Source organism: Drosophila obscura, unplaced genomic scaffold (assembly GCF_018151105.1).
Source record: "Drosophila obscura isolate BZ-5 IFL unplaced genomic scaffold, ASM1815110v1 contig_186, whole genome shotgun sequence".
Taxonomy (NCBI): Eukaryota; Metazoa; Arthropoda; class Insecta; order Diptera; family Drosophilidae; genus Drosophila; species Drosophila obscura.
Genome location: NW_024542774.1, coordinates 10,282,571 through 10,300,488, shown reverse-complemented (window position 1 = coordinate 10,300,488; position 17,918 = coordinate 10,282,571). Strand labels below are relative to the sequence as shown.

General features: G+C 46.1%; 3 protein-coding genes across 5 annotated transcripts; all 3 read left to right on the top strand.

Annotated features, from left to right (window-relative positions):
- Window positions 1–1,096: 1,096 nt before the first annotated feature.
- Window positions 1,097–9,124, top strand: LOC111075215 (triple functional domain protein). Its single transcript, XM_041593025.1, is given in 9 exon segments — window positions 1,097–1,437; window positions 4,360–5,070; window positions 5,073–5,608; window positions 7,162–7,263; window positions 7,332–7,629; window positions 7,694–7,780; window positions 7,848–7,952; window positions 8,021–8,155; window positions 8,231–9,124. Coding segments are annotated over 8 exon segments (2,049 nt in total). The 5' UTR covers window positions 1,097–1,437; window positions 4,360–4,788; the 3' UTR covers window positions 8,735–9,124.
- Window positions 5,719–7,257, top strand: LOC121404129 (protein MNN4-like). Of its 2 annotated transcripts, none has more exons than XM_041593024.1 (3): window positions 5,719–6,611; window positions 6,686–6,880; window positions 7,165–7,257. In XM_041593024.1, exons 1-2 carry the CDS (start codon window positions 6,039–6,041, stop codon window positions 6,866–6,868), a joined length of 756 nt encoding a protein of 251 aa, XP_041448958.1. In that variant the 5' UTR covers window positions 5,719–6,038; the 3' UTR covers window positions 6,869–6,880; window positions 7,165–7,257. The 2 variants fall into 2 exon arrangements, with proteins under 2 accessions (XP_041448958.1, XP_041448957.1); XM_041593023.1 differs by having other exon boundaries at window positions 5,721–6,611; window positions 6,686–6,902; window positions 7,165–7,253.
- A 1,458-nt stretch (window positions 9,125–10,582) lies between the features above and the next one.
- On the top strand, window positions 10,583–16,281 carry LOC111080238 (kalirin). Of its 2 annotated transcripts, XM_022375723.2 has the most exons (7): window positions 10,583–11,008; window positions 11,409–11,543; window positions 11,664–11,997; window positions 15,182–15,268; window positions 15,331–15,435; window positions 15,505–15,636; window positions 15,705–16,280. In XM_022375723.2, the coding sequence occupies exons 1-7, from the start codon at window positions 10,734–10,736 to the stop codon at window positions 16,158–16,160; spliced, it is 1,524 nt and encodes a 507-aa protein (XP_022231415.1). In that variant the 5' UTR covers window positions 10,583–10,733; the 3' UTR covers window positions 16,161–16,280. The 2 variants fall into 2 exon arrangements, with proteins under 2 accessions (XP_022231415.1, XP_022231416.1); XM_022375724.2 differs by lacking the exon at window positions 11,409–11,543 and having other exon boundaries at window positions 15,705–16,281.
- The last annotated feature ends 1,637 nt before the right edge of the window (window positions 16,282–17,918 follow it).

Sequence of the window (17,918 nt, the reverse complement as noted above, 5' to 3'; positions counted from 1 at the left end):
AGAAAGGGAGTGGCGGGGCGGACTGACTTTTATTCGGGCACATTTCGTTGAAGTACATCAGCATACGTTCGAAAATGTGCGAAGATAAGCAGAAAAGAGCAGAGGCTGAAAACTGAACTGAACCAAAGACCAAAAACAAAAAAAACCCCCCAGAAGGCAAAGCCAGAGCTCACATCGAGCCAAACTCCATGACAAATGGGCAATTTGTGGCCTTTAGTGCGACTGCCTGTGTTTTCTGCGCCGATTGGAGAGCCTGAGAACTGGAAACCTGTACCGATAAGATATGACAATCAATTCCGATAAGGCAGAAATTTCAAAAACGTTGCAAGAGCTGCACAGTCGAGTATGAAATTAAAACAAAAGTTTGCGAAACTCAACATATGTTCTCTTCGATTGTAAAATATTTGGTATACTATAAGCGTATTTAACAACATCCTGAATACATTTCCGGGTCCATAAAGATAGGAGAAAGATATTCCTGTCTGATTCTATGCCTTCTATTTCCTCAGCTGTACGCTTTATTTCACGGTTTGATCACACTTCCTTCGTTGTTGCATGCAGATGCACTATGGGGATCTACATTTGTGCAAAACCCTGCTCTTCAGTCCGCTGACTGTGAAGATTTGCTTGGCCTAGACTAATTTGGAATTTATGCCGCCCGCCGCCTGACATTGCACAAATGCAGCGACAATAAAAGCGTGCTGCAGAGTGGTCAGGGCAGTGCAGGGGGAGAGCCAGGCAGTAGAATAAGCTCACATTTTATCACAATAATTTGCTGTAGAAAATGCGACACAGAACGAACGGAACGGAAAGCCCGCTAATCCCCGCGAGTGGGATAGAGAGAGAGGGAGAGGGAGAGAGAGAGAACAGAGTCTGGGCTGCAATCGCAATCTAAATAATAAAAACCGAGCCATAAAAAGAATTATAACTAACTCGCAAAAGCAAACAGTTAAAACACAGACAGAGAAAGAGAGAGCGAAACAGTACCAGCTGCCGGAGAGAGCACTCGACTATGATCAAAAGAGAACCAATTCCGCCGCTCGCACACTCTGCTCTGCTCTGCTGCACTGCGAATGTCGGCGTCGCGGCCTCTCCACAGTGCGAATTCAAATGCACAGGTGAGCGAACGTTACCCTGTCTGTCGTCTGTCGCTTGTCGCTTGTCTTTTTTCTTTGCGTTTACCGTTCATCGTTTCATCGTTTTTCGCTGCGTCAGAGATCGTCGCCGTTTCTGTCTCTGTCTGGCGACCGTGTCAAGAACTGTTGGCAGCCGAGCGTGTCAGAGCAGCGCCATTGTAAATATTGCGTATACGCAGCGTATGTTACGCCGAACCCGTGACCTTAAACTAACAAAAAGTATCAGATAACTCCCATATACAGCACCTATAAGTACGCGATAAACCGACCAAAACCGCTTAGACCCCCCGCGCCTCATCATGTAAGTGTCAAAAGAGTGAATACGCAAGTACGGATTTCAGACTCGAATAACGCTATCGTAATATTGCTGTCTCCCCAAATATGGGAGCCCTGCACGCGCACACAGAAACTGTCTCATTAACACGTGCCCACAAATTATGAAATGTGCAAAATATGAAAATCAAACTGGTATACAAATTATGAGTCGATGAGCTCCCTCCCCCCCATGAGCTCTGTGATGTTTTTGTTACCCCTTTTTATTTGCCATATTTCTACAACATTTTGTACGTACTCGTATACCATTTGAAAAGCGTTTATTTGTGTTTCTTGTTTGATATTACCGCTGATTCTACCGTGCCATTCCGTGTCAGCAGCGAGTTTTCCCCGCACTTTTGCCAGCTATTTAGCTATTATCGTGTTTGCTTTTTGTTCATTATTTGTATCATTGTTATCGGCTAACTAAACAGCAGTGAGATCGCACCTGCACCCGCACCCGAACCCAAAAACACCTGGAGAACATTTACACGTTTAGTTGGCAGAGAGAGAGAGAGAGAGAGAGGCGAAAGGAACGAGTAATGGGCGAAAACCCATCACTAAATTGTAGCTCCATTCAAGGTTTCTTTACTCGTACTCAATATCTCCATATCTATTGAATTGATAAGAATCATTTAGATAGCTCACTGTTTACGGGCACCGGAAATTCCTGGAAATAACCTTAAAACTATTCACCGATTAGAACAAAACGAGATAGAGGAGGTATAAAAGTAGAGAGCCCTAAGCAAGCCCCAATAATAAGGTGCAATAAATCATTTTGAAATCCATCAACAGCAGAAATGTTCCCTCCATACATGTATTCCAGTTCCCCAAATACCCAGTAATCGCATACACCTTTCCAATCCATTGAGTGAGTATCCATTGAGTGAGTATCCATTGCTGAGTACACAGAACACAATGGCACTTGCATGTGACGACGCTAAATGGCCAATTAGGCGGCTATAACCAGTTAGAGATCTATAAATAAGTATTGAAAAACCCCCTCGACGGCATATACTCGTAGAAAGAAGGTGGAAGTCAAGTCAACCGATTACGAATTGGATGGAACTTCACTGCCGACTTTGACCTAGTCCTATCTATCTACGTATCCAACTCTATAAAGTTTGGTGACCTTCAGGCTGAGTCAGTGAAGATAAGAAGAGTCACAGCCATTGGGGGGCGACAGGTGGAAGTAGAATTAACTGAGGAGTACACACTCTGCACTCTGCAAGTGGTTCAATTAAACGAGAGATCGCAATGGTATAGCCTCTAGATAACTATTTGCCCCCTGATTAGATTGTTGCCGAGGAGCGTCGAGGCGCTGATGAGCCGACTCTCGTTATCTTTTTATCTAAATGGGTCATAAATGATATACACAAATGATTGTACGCCTCAATCACGGCTGAATGTTACATTTAATACTGTACACAATTACAACCAGCTGCAATAATGTTGTTGGCCCCAAAAGGGTGAGAGCCGGACCTTTAGAGCAGCGGAAGAGAACTTTAGCTTAAGACTTTGGGTTCAATCATCACTATGGGAACTCACCTGAGGGTTGGGTGTTTTTATTACTGTCTGTTCATCGATGATGAACAACAGGGTTCGTCCGATCCTGCGGCAGGGAAAGATCCGTGGGGCAGCTGGTAGTATCCTAGCTTTTCAGTGACGAGTCCGTGGTGGAGACTCTGGCTCAAACGAAGATTGACCAGGCTGTGCAGTTCGGGCAATTGGTTGATTGTCAGGTTCTTCTTCTTGGCCAAGGCGAGGGTAATGTCGTCACTGGTGCTGGGCCTATTTAGATCATTGAGGGTGCCGAATATGTCTATGATCTTTTTGTCCATTGTGACGAATCAAAAAAATATTCACTTGACACCAAAATTTGTGCTTAAAAACTGCTCAAAAAGGGGATAAAAATACGGAAAAATTGACTATCCAGTGCGAGCTGTATGAATGGAATGTGAAATCTTACTTAGGGACCGACTGATACAGCAGGGTAGAACTAACAATTCCCAAGCAACTTTGATGGGGAGAAAAGGGCTAGCGCTGAGGCCCCCCATTCAAATTCGAGTTAATTCCGGAATTGAAAGATGGCATTTCAGTGACTTTCTTTTGCTTAAAGGGAACTGAACCTCGTACCTACTTCCTCCTATGCTCGTATCAGTCCATTCGCTCTTTATTTGCCTTTTTTTTTTTTGTTTGTCGTGCCTCAATTGCGGTTTGAGTCGCTTTGTACTTGTTTTTCCTATGCCACGACATTCCATGCCAATAAAACAACAAAGTCAGCGTCACACATAATTAACTACAAAGCAACTAAATGTGTGACTATGCATATAGCGGCATATACCTGTCTTTCTCTTTCTCTTTCCCTTTCCCACTGTCGCTCTGTTCCTCTCACGAACCTCAGACAACTTGACGTCATTTGTCATCATATAAATATAAATAAAAAATATATTGCTTGTATCTTATAGTTAAAACTTTGAGCAAACCCATACATATGCACATGCTTAAATGCGATTAACGTTTTGGATTTACGCGGAACAGCTTTATTATACACAAGCTCCCTGAAAGATATGTGGGAAAGAAATAGTAGTAGGGCTGGCACTTGAGCATGATTTACATACGTAGATGCTCGTACCCTTTCTCATGGGTCACCAACACTTATTCCTATGTCCAGGATAGCTGCAACGTTGTGCAACACCAATCGATAAGTCAGGGAAGTTGTGATCAAGGGCACATACATATGTAGTCTTGATAGTCGCCTCGTTAAGCCCTTCTCGATCACGTACAGCCCTCGAGTGAGTGTTCCCCCCCTAAGTACATGCCTAATTACTTTTATAGACTCACAAAATTTGTTATTTATTTATAAAACCTGAGCGATAAATTGCTTTAATTACGAATTTCTGTTTTGCAGCGCAATAAAGCAACGAAATAAGAATCAAAAGCAAAAGCAAAAAGGCAAGAGCGCACACACAGACACACAGGCACACAGGAGAGGAGTGGAGAGGAGAGATACGTATACGTGTTTCGACCCAAACAAGCAAAAAGCCAAAATAAGATAAAAATTGTGTATACAGGCGTTGCGTTGAGGTGGAAACGATGACAAAAAACAAAAGTAAATAGCGCCGCAATAAATGCTGAAATTCGCTGGAGAGTAGCGCGAGAATTGAGAATTAAAAATAAAAACCCCCAACCCAACCAAAGACAGAGAGAGATAGAGAGAGAGAGAGAGTGCGCGGACATAAAGAAATAAAGCAATTACGATAAGTCTTATCAGACACCCGCCACCCGCCACCCGCCACCCGCAACCGCACCCAACACCCAGCACCGAAAGAAACCAAACATGGCCGACTCCGATCTCAGTCCGTTGCCGTTCCGTCGCGAGCGCAATCTCAGCAACAGAAACTTCAACAAGCGCAACTCTCGGCGCCGCATCAGCCAGCAGGCGGCGGAGCAGGAGCGCCACCCCAGTACCAACATGGACGCCGACGGTGCCGGACAACGCGATAGTGCCGTGAGCAGCAGCTCCAGCTCATTCCAGCTCTCCTACTCGCTCAACTCCGACCCGGAGAGTGCGTTCCAGCGTCGCTCTCTGCTCAAAATGCGTGAGCCCGAGGCGCAGGGCGAGGGCGAGGGCGAGGTGAGAGCGTGCCACAGACACCCATGACGCCCACAACGCCGGATCCCGCGTGGCTCGATGTACGGCAGAAGGTGCAGCGCTTCGAGACGCTGAAGACGACCATTGGATACATGCGCCAGGAGAGACACAGCCTGAAATTGCTCGAGAATCGCCGCCATCCGTCATTCGAGGAGTATGCGGGAGAGCCTAGAACGCCACCGGCCACACCACCGCGACGCTACCGCCTGCCTGGTCTGGCCGGCAGTCGGTGCAGCTCCATAGCCAGCACTCCCGGCGCCACCAGCAGCAGCATCAGCGAGGTGCGCTCCGAGGACGAAGTGGATCAGATATCGGACTTTGAAACGGATCCACATGCAACCAGGGAGTACGTACTCGCTGAGAGCGCCTCCGAGGTGTTGCCCAGCCACGGCGCAGATGAGGAAGATGAGTCGAGTGGCCAGCAGGTGCAGCGCTCGATCAGCGTCGATCAAGCAGCGGCGAGCCTCACATTGCCCCTGAAAATGCGCAACGATCAGGATTTTCCCAAGGTGAGTGAAAACAATCAATAGGCCTCCCAGTCACTGCATAGCAAAATGTGGGAGTCAGAGGCTGGGCAGGGCAGGGCTGGGCAGGGCAGCCATCCCCAGCGTTGATTAAGTAGATTTCGCGGTCGTTGAGCTTCCCTTTTTGGTGTCAGAATCCAATTATCCGAATTTAAGCATAAAACCCGAGGCATTCAATGCATTCGCCGTCGCCGCTTAATTGGCAAAGTGTTAATTAAGTTTTGGAGCACTTTTCGCTAACCGGTTGGCCGATGGAAATGCCCGCAAAAGGGAAGGTGGCAACTGGCCTGGCCTAGCAGCTTGCTCTGGCCGAGAAGTCATTCCAGAGTGTATTTGCTTTTGGGAAATGTGTCAAAATTTGTAAAATGTATCTTTGGGAATCGCTGGCCCTGAAGCAGCTGCACCTTGAACATGAATGGTCCAAAGAAAGAGGAGGCGCCGCCACAGGAGCCGGCACAAGGCGAACCCGATCCCGTTCCCAACGTGGATGCGAACGAGACTTCGATAGTGATAGAGGAGGAGCAAGAAGAGGGGCAGGACCAACAGAAATCGAGGAAATATGTGTCTATGGCAACGTCGACCAGCGACGATCCATTCCCATCGAAAAGGAAGACGAAGGAGAAAAAGAAGAAAGTGGAGAAGGAGGTGGAGGTGGATGTGGAGGCTCATGCGGAGACGGATGAGCCAGTAACCTTCGCAGAAGGTCCTTATGCAGAGCGGAAGGAGAATGAAAGGGAAGATGTGCACGAGCAGCAGGAGGAGGACGGGGTGGATATGTGGGAGGAGACGCCGGCCAACAGTCAGAGGACTTCGCTACGAAATTCCAATAATAAACGTTCTTCGCAAAAGAGCAACGTGACGATGGCCGACTCCATGTCTGAGGATGAGTTTGCGACCACACCGAGGAGAACGGCAAGTGATTCGTTTCTTCAATGGCGAGTGTCCACCACCTCGATGCAGAACATGGAGAGCTGTGCCGAGGGGGTCAGTAATTACCATCGATCCAGTCGCATTGTGACTATTTTTGCAAGCTTTCGAAAGTTTTTCATGTGTTGCAGCTGACGGGCTTCCTGGTGACTGCCCTGGCGATGTTCATGCTGATCATGATCTCCTGGTTCCTCATCATGCAGCTGGAATTTATGAAGTACTGCGTTACGTCCGTGTGGGCGGCATTCGAGAGCGCCTTGGGCATCTTTGACTCGCGAAAGACGCTGCTGCGGCACATGTTGAAGTCCGACTAGATGGCTGAGTCCGTGAGTCATCCTCATTCCCCATGTAAATATGATCCGCTGCCTAGCTTTCCCTATCTCCTTCAGTTGCATAAGAATGGGTGGCCGGCCACCCACGGGGTAGGCAGGGCGCTGCTTATCAGTAGCCAGTAGTCTTTGCTTGTGACTCACACAGAAGCTTTGGGGGTTTATCTGCTCAGCTATCACACTCTGCCGTTGTTTTGGCTGTTCTTCCCCCCCCCGAGGCCAGACACACAAACATATAGTGGTAGATAACGACACCCTCGTCCTTTCCCCTTCGCCCACAGAAACTATCGCTCCACGCCGAGACGAAAGACTGAAATCATTGGCACAACAAATCAGCATCTCGTTGGCAAATTTCACTCGGTCTACCAGCCCAAGGATGAGTGAGTATTTAACGCAAATGCTGTTCAACGATCTGTTCTTTATATTGTTCATTATATATATTCTTCAGGGAGGAGGAAGTGGAAATCGAGCTGCGGGACAAGAGCGACAAGTGCGTGCATCCCATTCTGGAGGAGCTGATCAAGACGGAGGAGGCCTATGTGAACAATCTGTACACGGGCATCGAGAACTATGGCAACATCTTTCAGCGCAAGGATCTGCCGCTGGGCCTGCGCGGCAAGAAGTACGATCTCTTTGGCAATATCGAACAGATCGCCGAGTTCCATCGGGATGAGTTCCTGCCGATGCTGCAGCGCAATAAACGTGACCTGAAACGCTTGTTCGACGAGTTCCTGCAGCTACTGGATGTAAGTCCTGTTCACAAATCTCTGAGTCAAGTGGAAGCTAATGTTTGGCTGTGTTTCTATGTAGCAAAACTGCTTCTACGGTTACGTGATCTTCACCATGAACAAGCAAAAGTCCCTGAAGCTGTGTGATCTCTACAAAAACTATTTCACCGTAAGTTGGCCATTCAATATCGAAGTGCACCTAATCATCGCATACCCCTTTTGTTTTGTTGCTGCAGAACATACGCCTGGAACGCGATGATAAGCTGGGCATCAATAGCTTCCTGGTGCAGCCCATCCAGCGTATGGCCCGCTATCCTCTGCTCTTGACGCAGTTTATCAATGTAAGTGAATGCGAATCGCTGGCAAGCAGGCAGCTAAATAAATATACAATTGGAATTCCCCCTTTTAGACCTTCTTCAAGAACCGCGACATTGTGATGAAGCCGCTCATTGAGTCCTGCTGTCGGCTGGAGAAGAGACTGCGCACCCTGCTGACCACCACAAATGAATCGGAGATCATTAACGACATTGTGGACTGCCATGAGGTGAGGATCGTTGTCGCTGTCGCTGTCGCGTCGTCTTCCAATCCTTTTTCTAACCGTGTCGCCCTTTGATTGCAGTTCAATGTGTTCTACCAGGGCAAGTTTCGCAAGGTGAACGAGTTCCAGGTGTTCGACTGCAAGCAGAAGCGCAGCTACCGGGCCAAGGTCTTCATATTCGACAAGTGCATCATCTACACGGAGATCAAGGGCAAGCATCTGCTCTTCCACGGTCGCTATCCCTGCGAGCACATTGGCATCTCGGCCAAGACAAAGTCCTTCACGCTCTACTACGAGCGCCGCAAGCAGCAGGAGTGCGAATTCACCGCGGATCCGGCCCAGATCTCGCTCTGGCTGGACCTCATACGTGATATGATCAACAACTTTGCCAACGAGGAGCGCCAGAAGCTGCAGGAGCGATACTGCCGCGAGAACGATCATCTGCACCGGAAGGCGCCCAGTTTCTCGCTCTACCGCGACTCGAATCGCTTCAGCACGGACAGCGGCATCGGCAACATATGGATAATGCCCAAGCCGGACGAGGAGACGGCCAGCAATCGCAGCACGTGGTATGCCAACTCGTAGAGCAAAGCCCCAGAGACAGTGTGGGACATGGCATTTATACATATATGCGATCGCATCAACATCGATCGGTCTACGGGAGACCGGCGGCTCGCACCGAGCACCTTTCCAGTCCGGGTAACTGCCACGGTCAGCCCCCCCCAAGGGGCCGACTGGGGGGCCGAGCCAAGTTATCCATTGAATGTTGTTTCAGATTTGTGTTCATGGAAAAATGGAAACCAAACCGCAAATGAAAAAGCAAACAAAAAAAAAAAACAATTCAAGTTGCAAGCTAAATCACCAAATATTTTACTCTAAGTTTTGTAGTTTAATTAAATTCTTTATGCTATTGTTATTGTTGTTCTCTGGTGCCTAAACAATTAAGATTCCATTATTCTATGGGAATATCGACTATGAATTATGTTTTAATCGAGTTTTAGTAGTGGAAAAAAATGTTATGAATAAAGTGGAACTGAAAGAAACAAAATTGTTTCCACTTTTTAGATTTGTTTTGATATATTTTATACTGATACCCACTTCAAACGCACCTCCGCCTGATTATCTGTCGCTGATCTCTTGATCATTTACATTGCTCTTAATTGGGAGAAAATAATGTACACAATAATTTACAAATATCAGCCACTTCCTACCACTTTCTCAGAGCTGATTCTCAGAGTCGTCAAAACAAATGAATCCATCGTGGAAGGTCGGTCGGTCGCACGCCATTGGCGCTGTCATGAGAGTCAGACGTGGGACAGCTGTTGGCCCTACCCCTGCCCCTGCCCCTCTGCCCATCCTCCGGCACATCACTCTTAACAACATTGTTAATGATACGACACGCCACGCCGCACGGCCAACAACTTGTTTCTGGCTGGCTGGCACTTGCACCGTCTTGTGACATCACTGGGAAAATGTGTATAAATAAACAAATGGCGCATATAAATAAATATAAATAAAAACTGAGTATTATAAACAATTATTGGCATTGTTTGCCTCGGGGTATTCTTCATCATGGGGCAGGCACATGGGGATTGCAGCTCATCAAAATCGCCCTGATATGCTCGCCGTTTATTTATAGTTATTTTTGCTGTTGCCTCATCGCGGAATTCTTTTGATTTGAATTGAATGGGTAGACTGGCGGAGGCGGCGGGAGTGTGTCTGACTCGCGTATTGTCTAAAAAAAATCAATTGTGGCTAATAAACAATAAATAAAATATATGTATAGTATGTATAATCTGAAAAAGTTAATTTGTGAAATGCAAACGACATCTGTGACGGCATTAGAATAGCCGTTTCCACAATGAGATCTCTGTGAGATCATCGCCAGCGAAACTCGCACGTGATGATGAAAGGCAAATGCTGAGTGCCAGAGAGAGGAATGCGAATTGAGATAGGGTCCAAAACTATTCGAGCTTTGATTTATAAACCCACTTGGAATGTACCCAGTTGGTTCTCTCGCTCACTGTGCATATCGCAGACAGACAAATAAAGTTCAAGGGGAAATCAAACTTTATGATTGTGGCTGGTAGCAGTAATTACAGTTATTACGGGGCCATTAACCAAAGCTCCCTAATTGGTATGCAAATATCGAATCGCAGTGGATCAAATCGCATTATTGGGGCGGTCATAAATCTATGATGAAAGCAAAAGTGCTGCAGACTTTTGATATATGTATTTCCATCCAATGTCGGCGGCCTCCACACCACTTTTCACAGTTTCGAATGGGTTTTGTTTTGCGATGTTTACAAACAAATTCGAGTGCAAGAGAGAGCCACAAACGAAAGAGAACGATCGGATCTCAGTGTGAGAGAGTAAGCTTTCGGCCAAAGCTTTTGCCAGCTCGAACGCTCAGCAGAAGCGCCGCTCCCACTCATTTGATTTTGTCGTGCGATTCGAAACGGTCTGGAAACGGCGTCCACGGGAGTATTCGGAAGTGTTTTGCGCGAATTCTAATCGAAATGCATCGAATTCGATGCGTTCGTAGCGAAAGCCCATAAAAGACAGTGCATAAAAAACCCCCAGCATGGAGCTGTTCAATTGGTTCGATCTGATATCCGTGGCTCTGACATTTGTCGCGATTCTGTTGGTGCAAGTGTTGAATGTCTATTTGCACATACTGGACGATAATAATGCTGGTGCCAAGTCAATCGATGTCGTTGACAAAGCCCGGGCCAAGGAATGTCTGACAGAAGAGGCGCCGCTCAGTTCACCCATTAATTCCACACCGACACCGACCACCACAACACTCAACAGAAATGGCAAGCTGGAGAAGCAAACGAGTTTGCTGGATAGTGATAGGTAGGTCAAAGTTTATGGTGTGTCTTCATCAGACATTGGTTCATTGGTTTCGAATGTCCCTACCAGTTTGACCTTTGGCATGTGTCCCACTACAACTCTGTGTATACGTGATAAGATAACGTATACGTTTTGGATTTATGAGTTTTTAAGGGGTTTTTGTTATAAGCTTTTCATGGTTATTGTTGATCCAGACATGACGCTCATTTGAATCGGGAATACTACATATAATTAGCGAAGGAAGTAGTTAAGTGACGGAACTTTATAACTTTATAGAGGATGTGGAGGTTACCTTCCCCCCCACCCCACAGCTTATCTACGGTTGTTCATTATCAGTACCCATTTGAGTGTTCCCCACCCACATTCACGGCTTCCTGTTCTTGTGCTTTCACTTCTGTTCCAGTGGCATCTCATTGAGCTCCATCTACACCTCAGCAACGACAGGGACCACGACAGCCGCCAACTCATCTCCAACATACCGAACACACAATGGTTTCCTCTCACACACGCTCAGTTTCGAGACTCTGGGCGATGAGTAGTAAGTACAAAGTACCCTCCCCCCAGATCCAACCCACTCCCACTCCCACTGCCACTGCCACAATCACAGTCGCCCGCTAATTGAGTCAGTAAATAATTCGAGCATTCACCGTCCGAGCAGCCACGAGGATGAGGACACACTGTCGCTGGAGAATCTGTTTCCATGCGACCAGACCGAAATCTATGCCTCACGCAAGATCAGCTTCATCATCGACGAGCTCATCCAGACGGAAGTCAACTATGTGAACAACCTGAAGAAGGGTCTGGCCAACTATGGCCGTCTGGACACAGTCGAGGACCTGCCCGAAGGCCTGCGCGGTGAGCAGCGCCAGCAGCTGCTCCTGGGCAATGTCTCCGAGATTCTTGAGCTGCACGAGAGCGAAATTCTGCCGCTGATGTTGCGCAATCAGCGCGACCTGAAGGGTCTCTTTGATGAGTTTGCCGCGCACTTTGAGGTGAGTAGCGGGAGGCACTCCCACCCAGCTGCGTGGGTTGGGTTGGGCTGAGTCCATTAGCCAGACTCGTGTCGGTTGCCAAGTAGCCGTTGGACAGGTTCCGACACCCCGATTCGGGCCATCGATCAAAAATTCTTTTGTTTTCCGTAGGCCCGCCGCAGACCAGCTAACAAACTCAATTTCAAATATTTATTCAAAGACAACGATTTTTAATGTTTGTATTTGTTCGTATTCGTATTCTCTTTTTTTGTTTATGCTCATTTGGTGGCGACACCTGCGATTGCCGTGCCGCTGAGTGACGGTTCCTAGGTTCTTCTTCTACATATGAGTATTCCCATTTATAATTGTACACATTGTACTCAACCCGTGAATTAATGCATATTAAGCAGCGTTCAGCGTTCCGTTGGCAGTCGTTTAGTTGTGGGTTATGCAAATTGCGATTGCATAAACACTCTGACAAATTCAGTTAACGAAATAATTGAATTATTTTATTCGTTAACAGGGACTTTGCTTATTGTTATTATATGTCGCCTGACACCACCACGCGGGACAAGTGTGTCACGGTGTTTGTGGGGGCCCAGAGCTCATTCTCTCATTCTCATTCGTATGCTGTGGTCGTGGTAAAAAGTGAACTAATGAAACACACCAAAGAATTACTTGAGTATGTCTTTCTAATTATTTACTGAATGACGAATGGGGGGGGCTTTGTGAAGTTTCCAGATAAGATTGAAATAATCGCCGGAACACAGTAATGATAAAGCTAAATAGACCCAACCAGAACACTGTCGTTAACGAAAATCACTTGGAAATTGTTTAAAAAAACAAACTTTTTTCACGTTGCACAGTTTGCCGGCTGCTGACGTCATCGCTTGACTGGCTTCGCTTCATAGTAGAAACGTTCGAAAGAGAGGCAAATACACACAGCTTTTTAGCGCCTGTCTGGGGCTTGCTTGGGGGAAATATATGTATGTATATATAGTAAGCTTTAAATACTCTTGCAGAAACATTGTCCATGCTATAACTTTATCTATGGCTTGTTGACACTGATAAAGAATATAAATATAAATATAATGTCCTACATACCCATATATCGTTATTTATGGGGTTTCCTTCTCTGCTATCAGGCATATGTAATACCCCATGCAAGAGTATGCAAAATGTCGAGATACAAGTATAGCTGATTGAACATGAGCTACACTTCTGTGGATCTCGTTAAATTAATTTTTTTCTTTGCTTTTTGGAAAGATTTCTACATGTTCTATGGCCTGCTGTCCATGTGGCGAGGCCGAGTTAAGTGTTGACAACTCAAGCGATCAATTTAAATTGAAATTGTCTGCTGGAATACTTCGAACGCAATTCTCTTATGTCATCTGCAAGTTCCAAGAAAACCCCAAAAAATAAAGAAAAAGCAACTGAAAATCTGCTCCCAAAGCAGGTAACATTCTTTGAGCCCCGAGCTCCCCGAGGATTTGGCTTAATGCTGAACAGACATGCAAAGCCGCTGCGAGCTGATTTATGCTACAGAATACCACCCCCCTCCCCCTCTTTACCCACACCCCCTTTGCATTTTTCGTGCTGCTTGTGCCAAACATTTCTGAGTCACAGGACAAGAGCCAGCGAAATCTTTTGCTAAATACATATGTATATATTATAAATATGTTCGAAAATGTTCAAAAATTTTGTTTATACTCGTAGAATATTGTGCATATATTTTCTAAATGTTACCCCTTCTATCCTCTTCCCGCTGCCCGCTGCCCGCTTCCCGCTTCCTGCTTGTCTTGGCAGCATATTGGATAAACAAAAGAAGACGCGAAAGAGCTTGCTGATAAATATAAATTTAATTTATGAAACTCAGAAATTCCCCCTCGATCGCCTTTTCTCGAGCAAATTAATGAGGCTTTTCACAAATGTTGAATTGAATAATTGTTGAATCGATTAGTTCTGACCCGATTTGATTGTGTGGCGGCTGAAGAGGCCTTGTCCGGCCAGACCTGTTGACTCGCTATTTGGACACGAGAATCCATCCCACTGGTGCCAGAGGAGAGGAGACAGCTCCGTAAATAGCTTGGCCTTCATTTATTAATCGGCTTTAAATGGTCTGAACAGAACACAACAGTGACAAGCGTGTCGATCTGAGTGATTTCTCACCCTCAAATCGAATCGAATCGAATTGAATCCACCACCAACTCAAAATCAATTAAAAGTTTTACAACATTCTGATTGCTCTCGGAGACTGATTTTGCGATCAACATTTGTTGATGTTTGGCTATACAATTGACAGGCGAGGAAGAGCACGGGCATGCCATCTGCTCGTCTCTGCTATATAGGAAATGCTCAGAAAATCGTTTAATATTTGTGTCAGCTTTATTGGCATTAGTATAACCTATTTATAGTACAGAAAGTGTATACTATTAACGAAACAAATGACTGTATTCGAGGGGAATGCATGCATCCATCGCAGAGGAGCAAAGAAAAAATTCAGTCAAATGCAAAAATAAATTGTCACCTTGCGCCATCAGACAATTTGTCCGACTAAAGCCGCATTAGGCATGCAAAACAGAACCCCCCTAAGGGATGGAGGGGATTGGCATTGGCCCAGAGATGATTATCATCATCATCCACTGAGATCTCGAACTCGAATCACAGCTCTGATTCTGGGACTGTGGGGCGGGGGCGAGGCTAATGAAATTAAAATGGAAAGGAAATCGTTGGCCAAGCAATTTTCTTTGCAGTTTGCAATTTGCAGCTTGGAGTTTGCCTGCTGGCTTCGGTTTGGGCCAGCATTTGCATGGCATTGGCCCGAGATAGCCACAGGAATGCCAAATTTATGCTCTAGCTTTGCCAAGGTTTTCCCCCAGCTCTCCTTCTCAGTCGTGGAGACTGTTGCGTACGAGTCTCGAGTTACGTGACTTAAATGCTCAAAAAATTATGATTTCGCCAGCAGGCAGTGAGGTACGAGTACGAGTACGATTACGATTACGAGTGCGAGTACATATGGGTACGGCTATATACATATACCTAAATATATATCTGTATCTGCGCTGAGAAACCCGAAGCTCAAACGAAATGGCAGCACATGGCAAACGATCAGGTGGGGCTGTTTAGGGCAAAGGTGTGGGTTTACTTAGGTTTAAGTTGGTTTTGCGCTGTTGCTAACCATTCTGTTCTGATGAATTTTACCCAGAAAAATAACTTTTACTGCTACGTGGGCTTCACCATGGGCAAGAAATCTTCCATGCAGCTGCGTCAAGATCATCGCGAATGGCTGCAGGTAAGCCTTTGGCATAAATATCAAATCCACTGACTAATTATAATGTCTGATTCCGCACTTAGGCCTATCAAACTACGATAAAAGACAAGCTGGGCATCGATAGCTTCCTTGTGCAGCCCATACAAAGACTGACCAGATATCCATTGCTGCTGCAGCAATTCATATCGGTAAGAGAGGGAGAAAATCCCAGCCCAGTTGAATCTCATGCTAAAAGGGATCATATTGTTTTGTTGCAGGAATTCTACAAGAGTGGAATCAGCTGCAAGCCGGTGCTAACAGCCGTTTGCAAACTGGAGACGCGCATGCGACGTGCTCTGGATGTGGTCAATCAGGCCGAGGAGATACCCAACATAGATGAGCTGAATGAGGTGAGTAATGAATGGGGGGATTCAATTGATCTTTATCTCTTACCTTATGCATCATTTATCGATCATAGCTGGACCTCCTGCAGCTGGGCAACTTTCGGCGTGCCACAGAGTTCGATGCCCAGCACTTTCCCACGCGCAAGAAATACCGGGCCAAGATCTTCCTCTTCGACCGGTGCCTGGTGTGCACCGAGGTGCGCAAGAAGCGACTCGCCTACCGCCAGCACTACCACTGGGAGCACGTGGAGCTGCAGCGTCCGCTGGAACTGAGCGCGTCCAATGCCAACAAGATCATCAATCTGCTGGTCAAGCAGCAGGACAAGGACAAGCCGGGCAGCGGCTCCAAGCGTGAGGAGTACTCCTTTGTGGCAGCCGAGGCGTCTGTGGTGAAGCAGTGGCTGCACGCCACTCACAAGATCATCGAAATTGCCCGCAACGAGCACGCGCAACGGAACACCTTCAGCCTGCCCATGGATCTGGTGCTGGGAGTGGGTCTGGCCATCTGGCTCATCTGGCAGTACTTGTAGAGAAGAGAGAGAGAGAGAGAGATCATCCTCAATCCTATTCACCCCTTCCCACCATCCACTCACAATTCTAGATCATAGATTTACGATATAGGAATAAAACTAAGTTATTTCGTACTCCTCTCCTCCGTTTTCTTGGTGTTTGTGTCTTGCGGTGTTTGTCCGAGCGTAAAATAAGTTTGCTGCACTTCCTTGACAAATATTCATGATAAATTGCCTTTGCAGTGGCCAATCGCAGTCCCCATCTAAACCTCAGTCCCTTGTCGTTGTCCTTGCAGCTGAATGTAAATAGCTTTTCATCTTTTTCGCCACAGAACCACACACAAGGAAGTCCATGCGGTACAGTGTGTATGTGTGTGTGTGCCAGCCACCGAAAAATGTTTGACAAATCTATTTATTTAGAATTTATGACGGGCCCCCCATGCATGCATGCAAGACGCCAGCTCGTACATGTCAAGTCATGGCTGTGGCTGTGGCTGTGGCTGGAGGGAATCTAATGAACCATAGTCCAGGATCCAGGCTCCGACTTGGAGTTGCTCAAGATGGTGAAGTGTGTGTCCTAAAAAAAGAACATTATATTGCTGAAAAATTGAGTAAGCTTCTTGCTCTTTCCGCTCTTAGCACACACATTCCACACAGGAAAATCTTTTTGAAATTTTTGACTTACATTATTCAAAGGGTTACAAATTTATATTGTCTCGTGGGTAAATTAAAGGGCTTACCGAATGTGAAAAATGGTTCTTTGCAATCATGAAATTCATTTAAAATCCACCTAAAAGTATGCCATAAAAATTGAGAAAGTATTAGAAGAAATTGTAAACAGAAAATTAAAATTATATTCGAGAAGAGTAAGAATAATTGTTTCTTTCGAACAGAATATTTTTAATTCAAATTCAGGGGAAATTTTTGCACCCACTGATTCGCTCATTTCGAACCACTGTATGCCAAGCTTCCATCAAATCCAATCAAAAACTGTTTCAGGCCCTGATTATCCGGTCAAATGATTGCCAAAAATCATATTTCTTATGTGGAAAATGCTTCTATAATGCATGCGTCCCCCACATCCTGCCGCTTTTTTCCGGCTAAGCTCAAAGGCAAAGTGCAGCAACAACAAAAATATGCACTAATGAAGCCAAGATGCTGGGTGGTGTCTAGCCCCATGTGTTTGTGCTTGGGATGTGACAAAATTTGCACAAAAGCAATTTGTTCCGAGGGCAACGACAAAATGAAAAAAAAAAAACAAACACGAGACTCTCTTGACATGTGCTGCGGGAAGGTGGTAAAGGGAAGAGGCCGAGAGAGAGCACAGGATGCAGGGACACAAAAGAAAAAAGAGAAGACGGGGGGGTGGGAGCAAGACAAGATATCACAAGGTTAGGCACGCCCAGAGAGATCGCTCTCACGATAGAACATAGAGAGAATCCCAAAATAAAATATGCCACGCGAAGAGGCAGCGGCGGGGAAGTGGGAGAAAGCTCTCTCTCTCTCTCTCGGCATAATTTGCCTGTCTAAGCAAATTTTTGTTGTTCTTTTCTGCGTTTTGTACGTCTCCTTGTTGTACGTTTCTTCCTCGCTTACTTTTTGCCTGGCCTGCGCCTTCGCCGCTGTTGCTTTATTATATTATGTCATTTATGTTGGCATGCCGCCATCGCTGTCGCTTGCTCTGGGGATAAAGGACCCTCCTAGACTGGTATACGTTCGCTACAGGGACGCTGGCTAAAGGATAATGCCGTGTTCCTGCCAGGCAGCTTAAGTGTATTA

Excerpts from the sequence above, each read along its gene's own strand:
- LOC111080238 (XM_022375723.2), top strand. The coding sequence starts at position 10,734 with ATGGAGCTGTTCAATTGGTTCGATCTGATATCCGTGGCTCTGACATTT. Across the intron at positions 15,269-15,330 it reads ATCATCGCGAATGGCTGCAG|GCCTATCAAACTACGATAAA; the intron begins GTAAGCCTTTGG and ends TTCCGCACTTAG. Across the intron at positions 15,637-15,704 it reads ACATAGATGAGCTGAATGAG|CTGGACCTCCTGCAGCTGGG; the intron begins GTGAGTAATGAA and ends TATCGATCATAG.
- LOC121404129 (XM_041593024.1), top strand. The coding sequence starts at position 6,039 with ATGAATGGTCCAAAGAAAGAGGAGGCGCCGCCACAGGAGCCGGCACAA. Across the intron at positions 6,612-6,685 it reads TGGAGAGCTGTGCCGAGGGG|CTGACGGGCTTCCTGGTGAC; the intron begins GTCAGTAATTAC and ends CATGTGTTGCAG.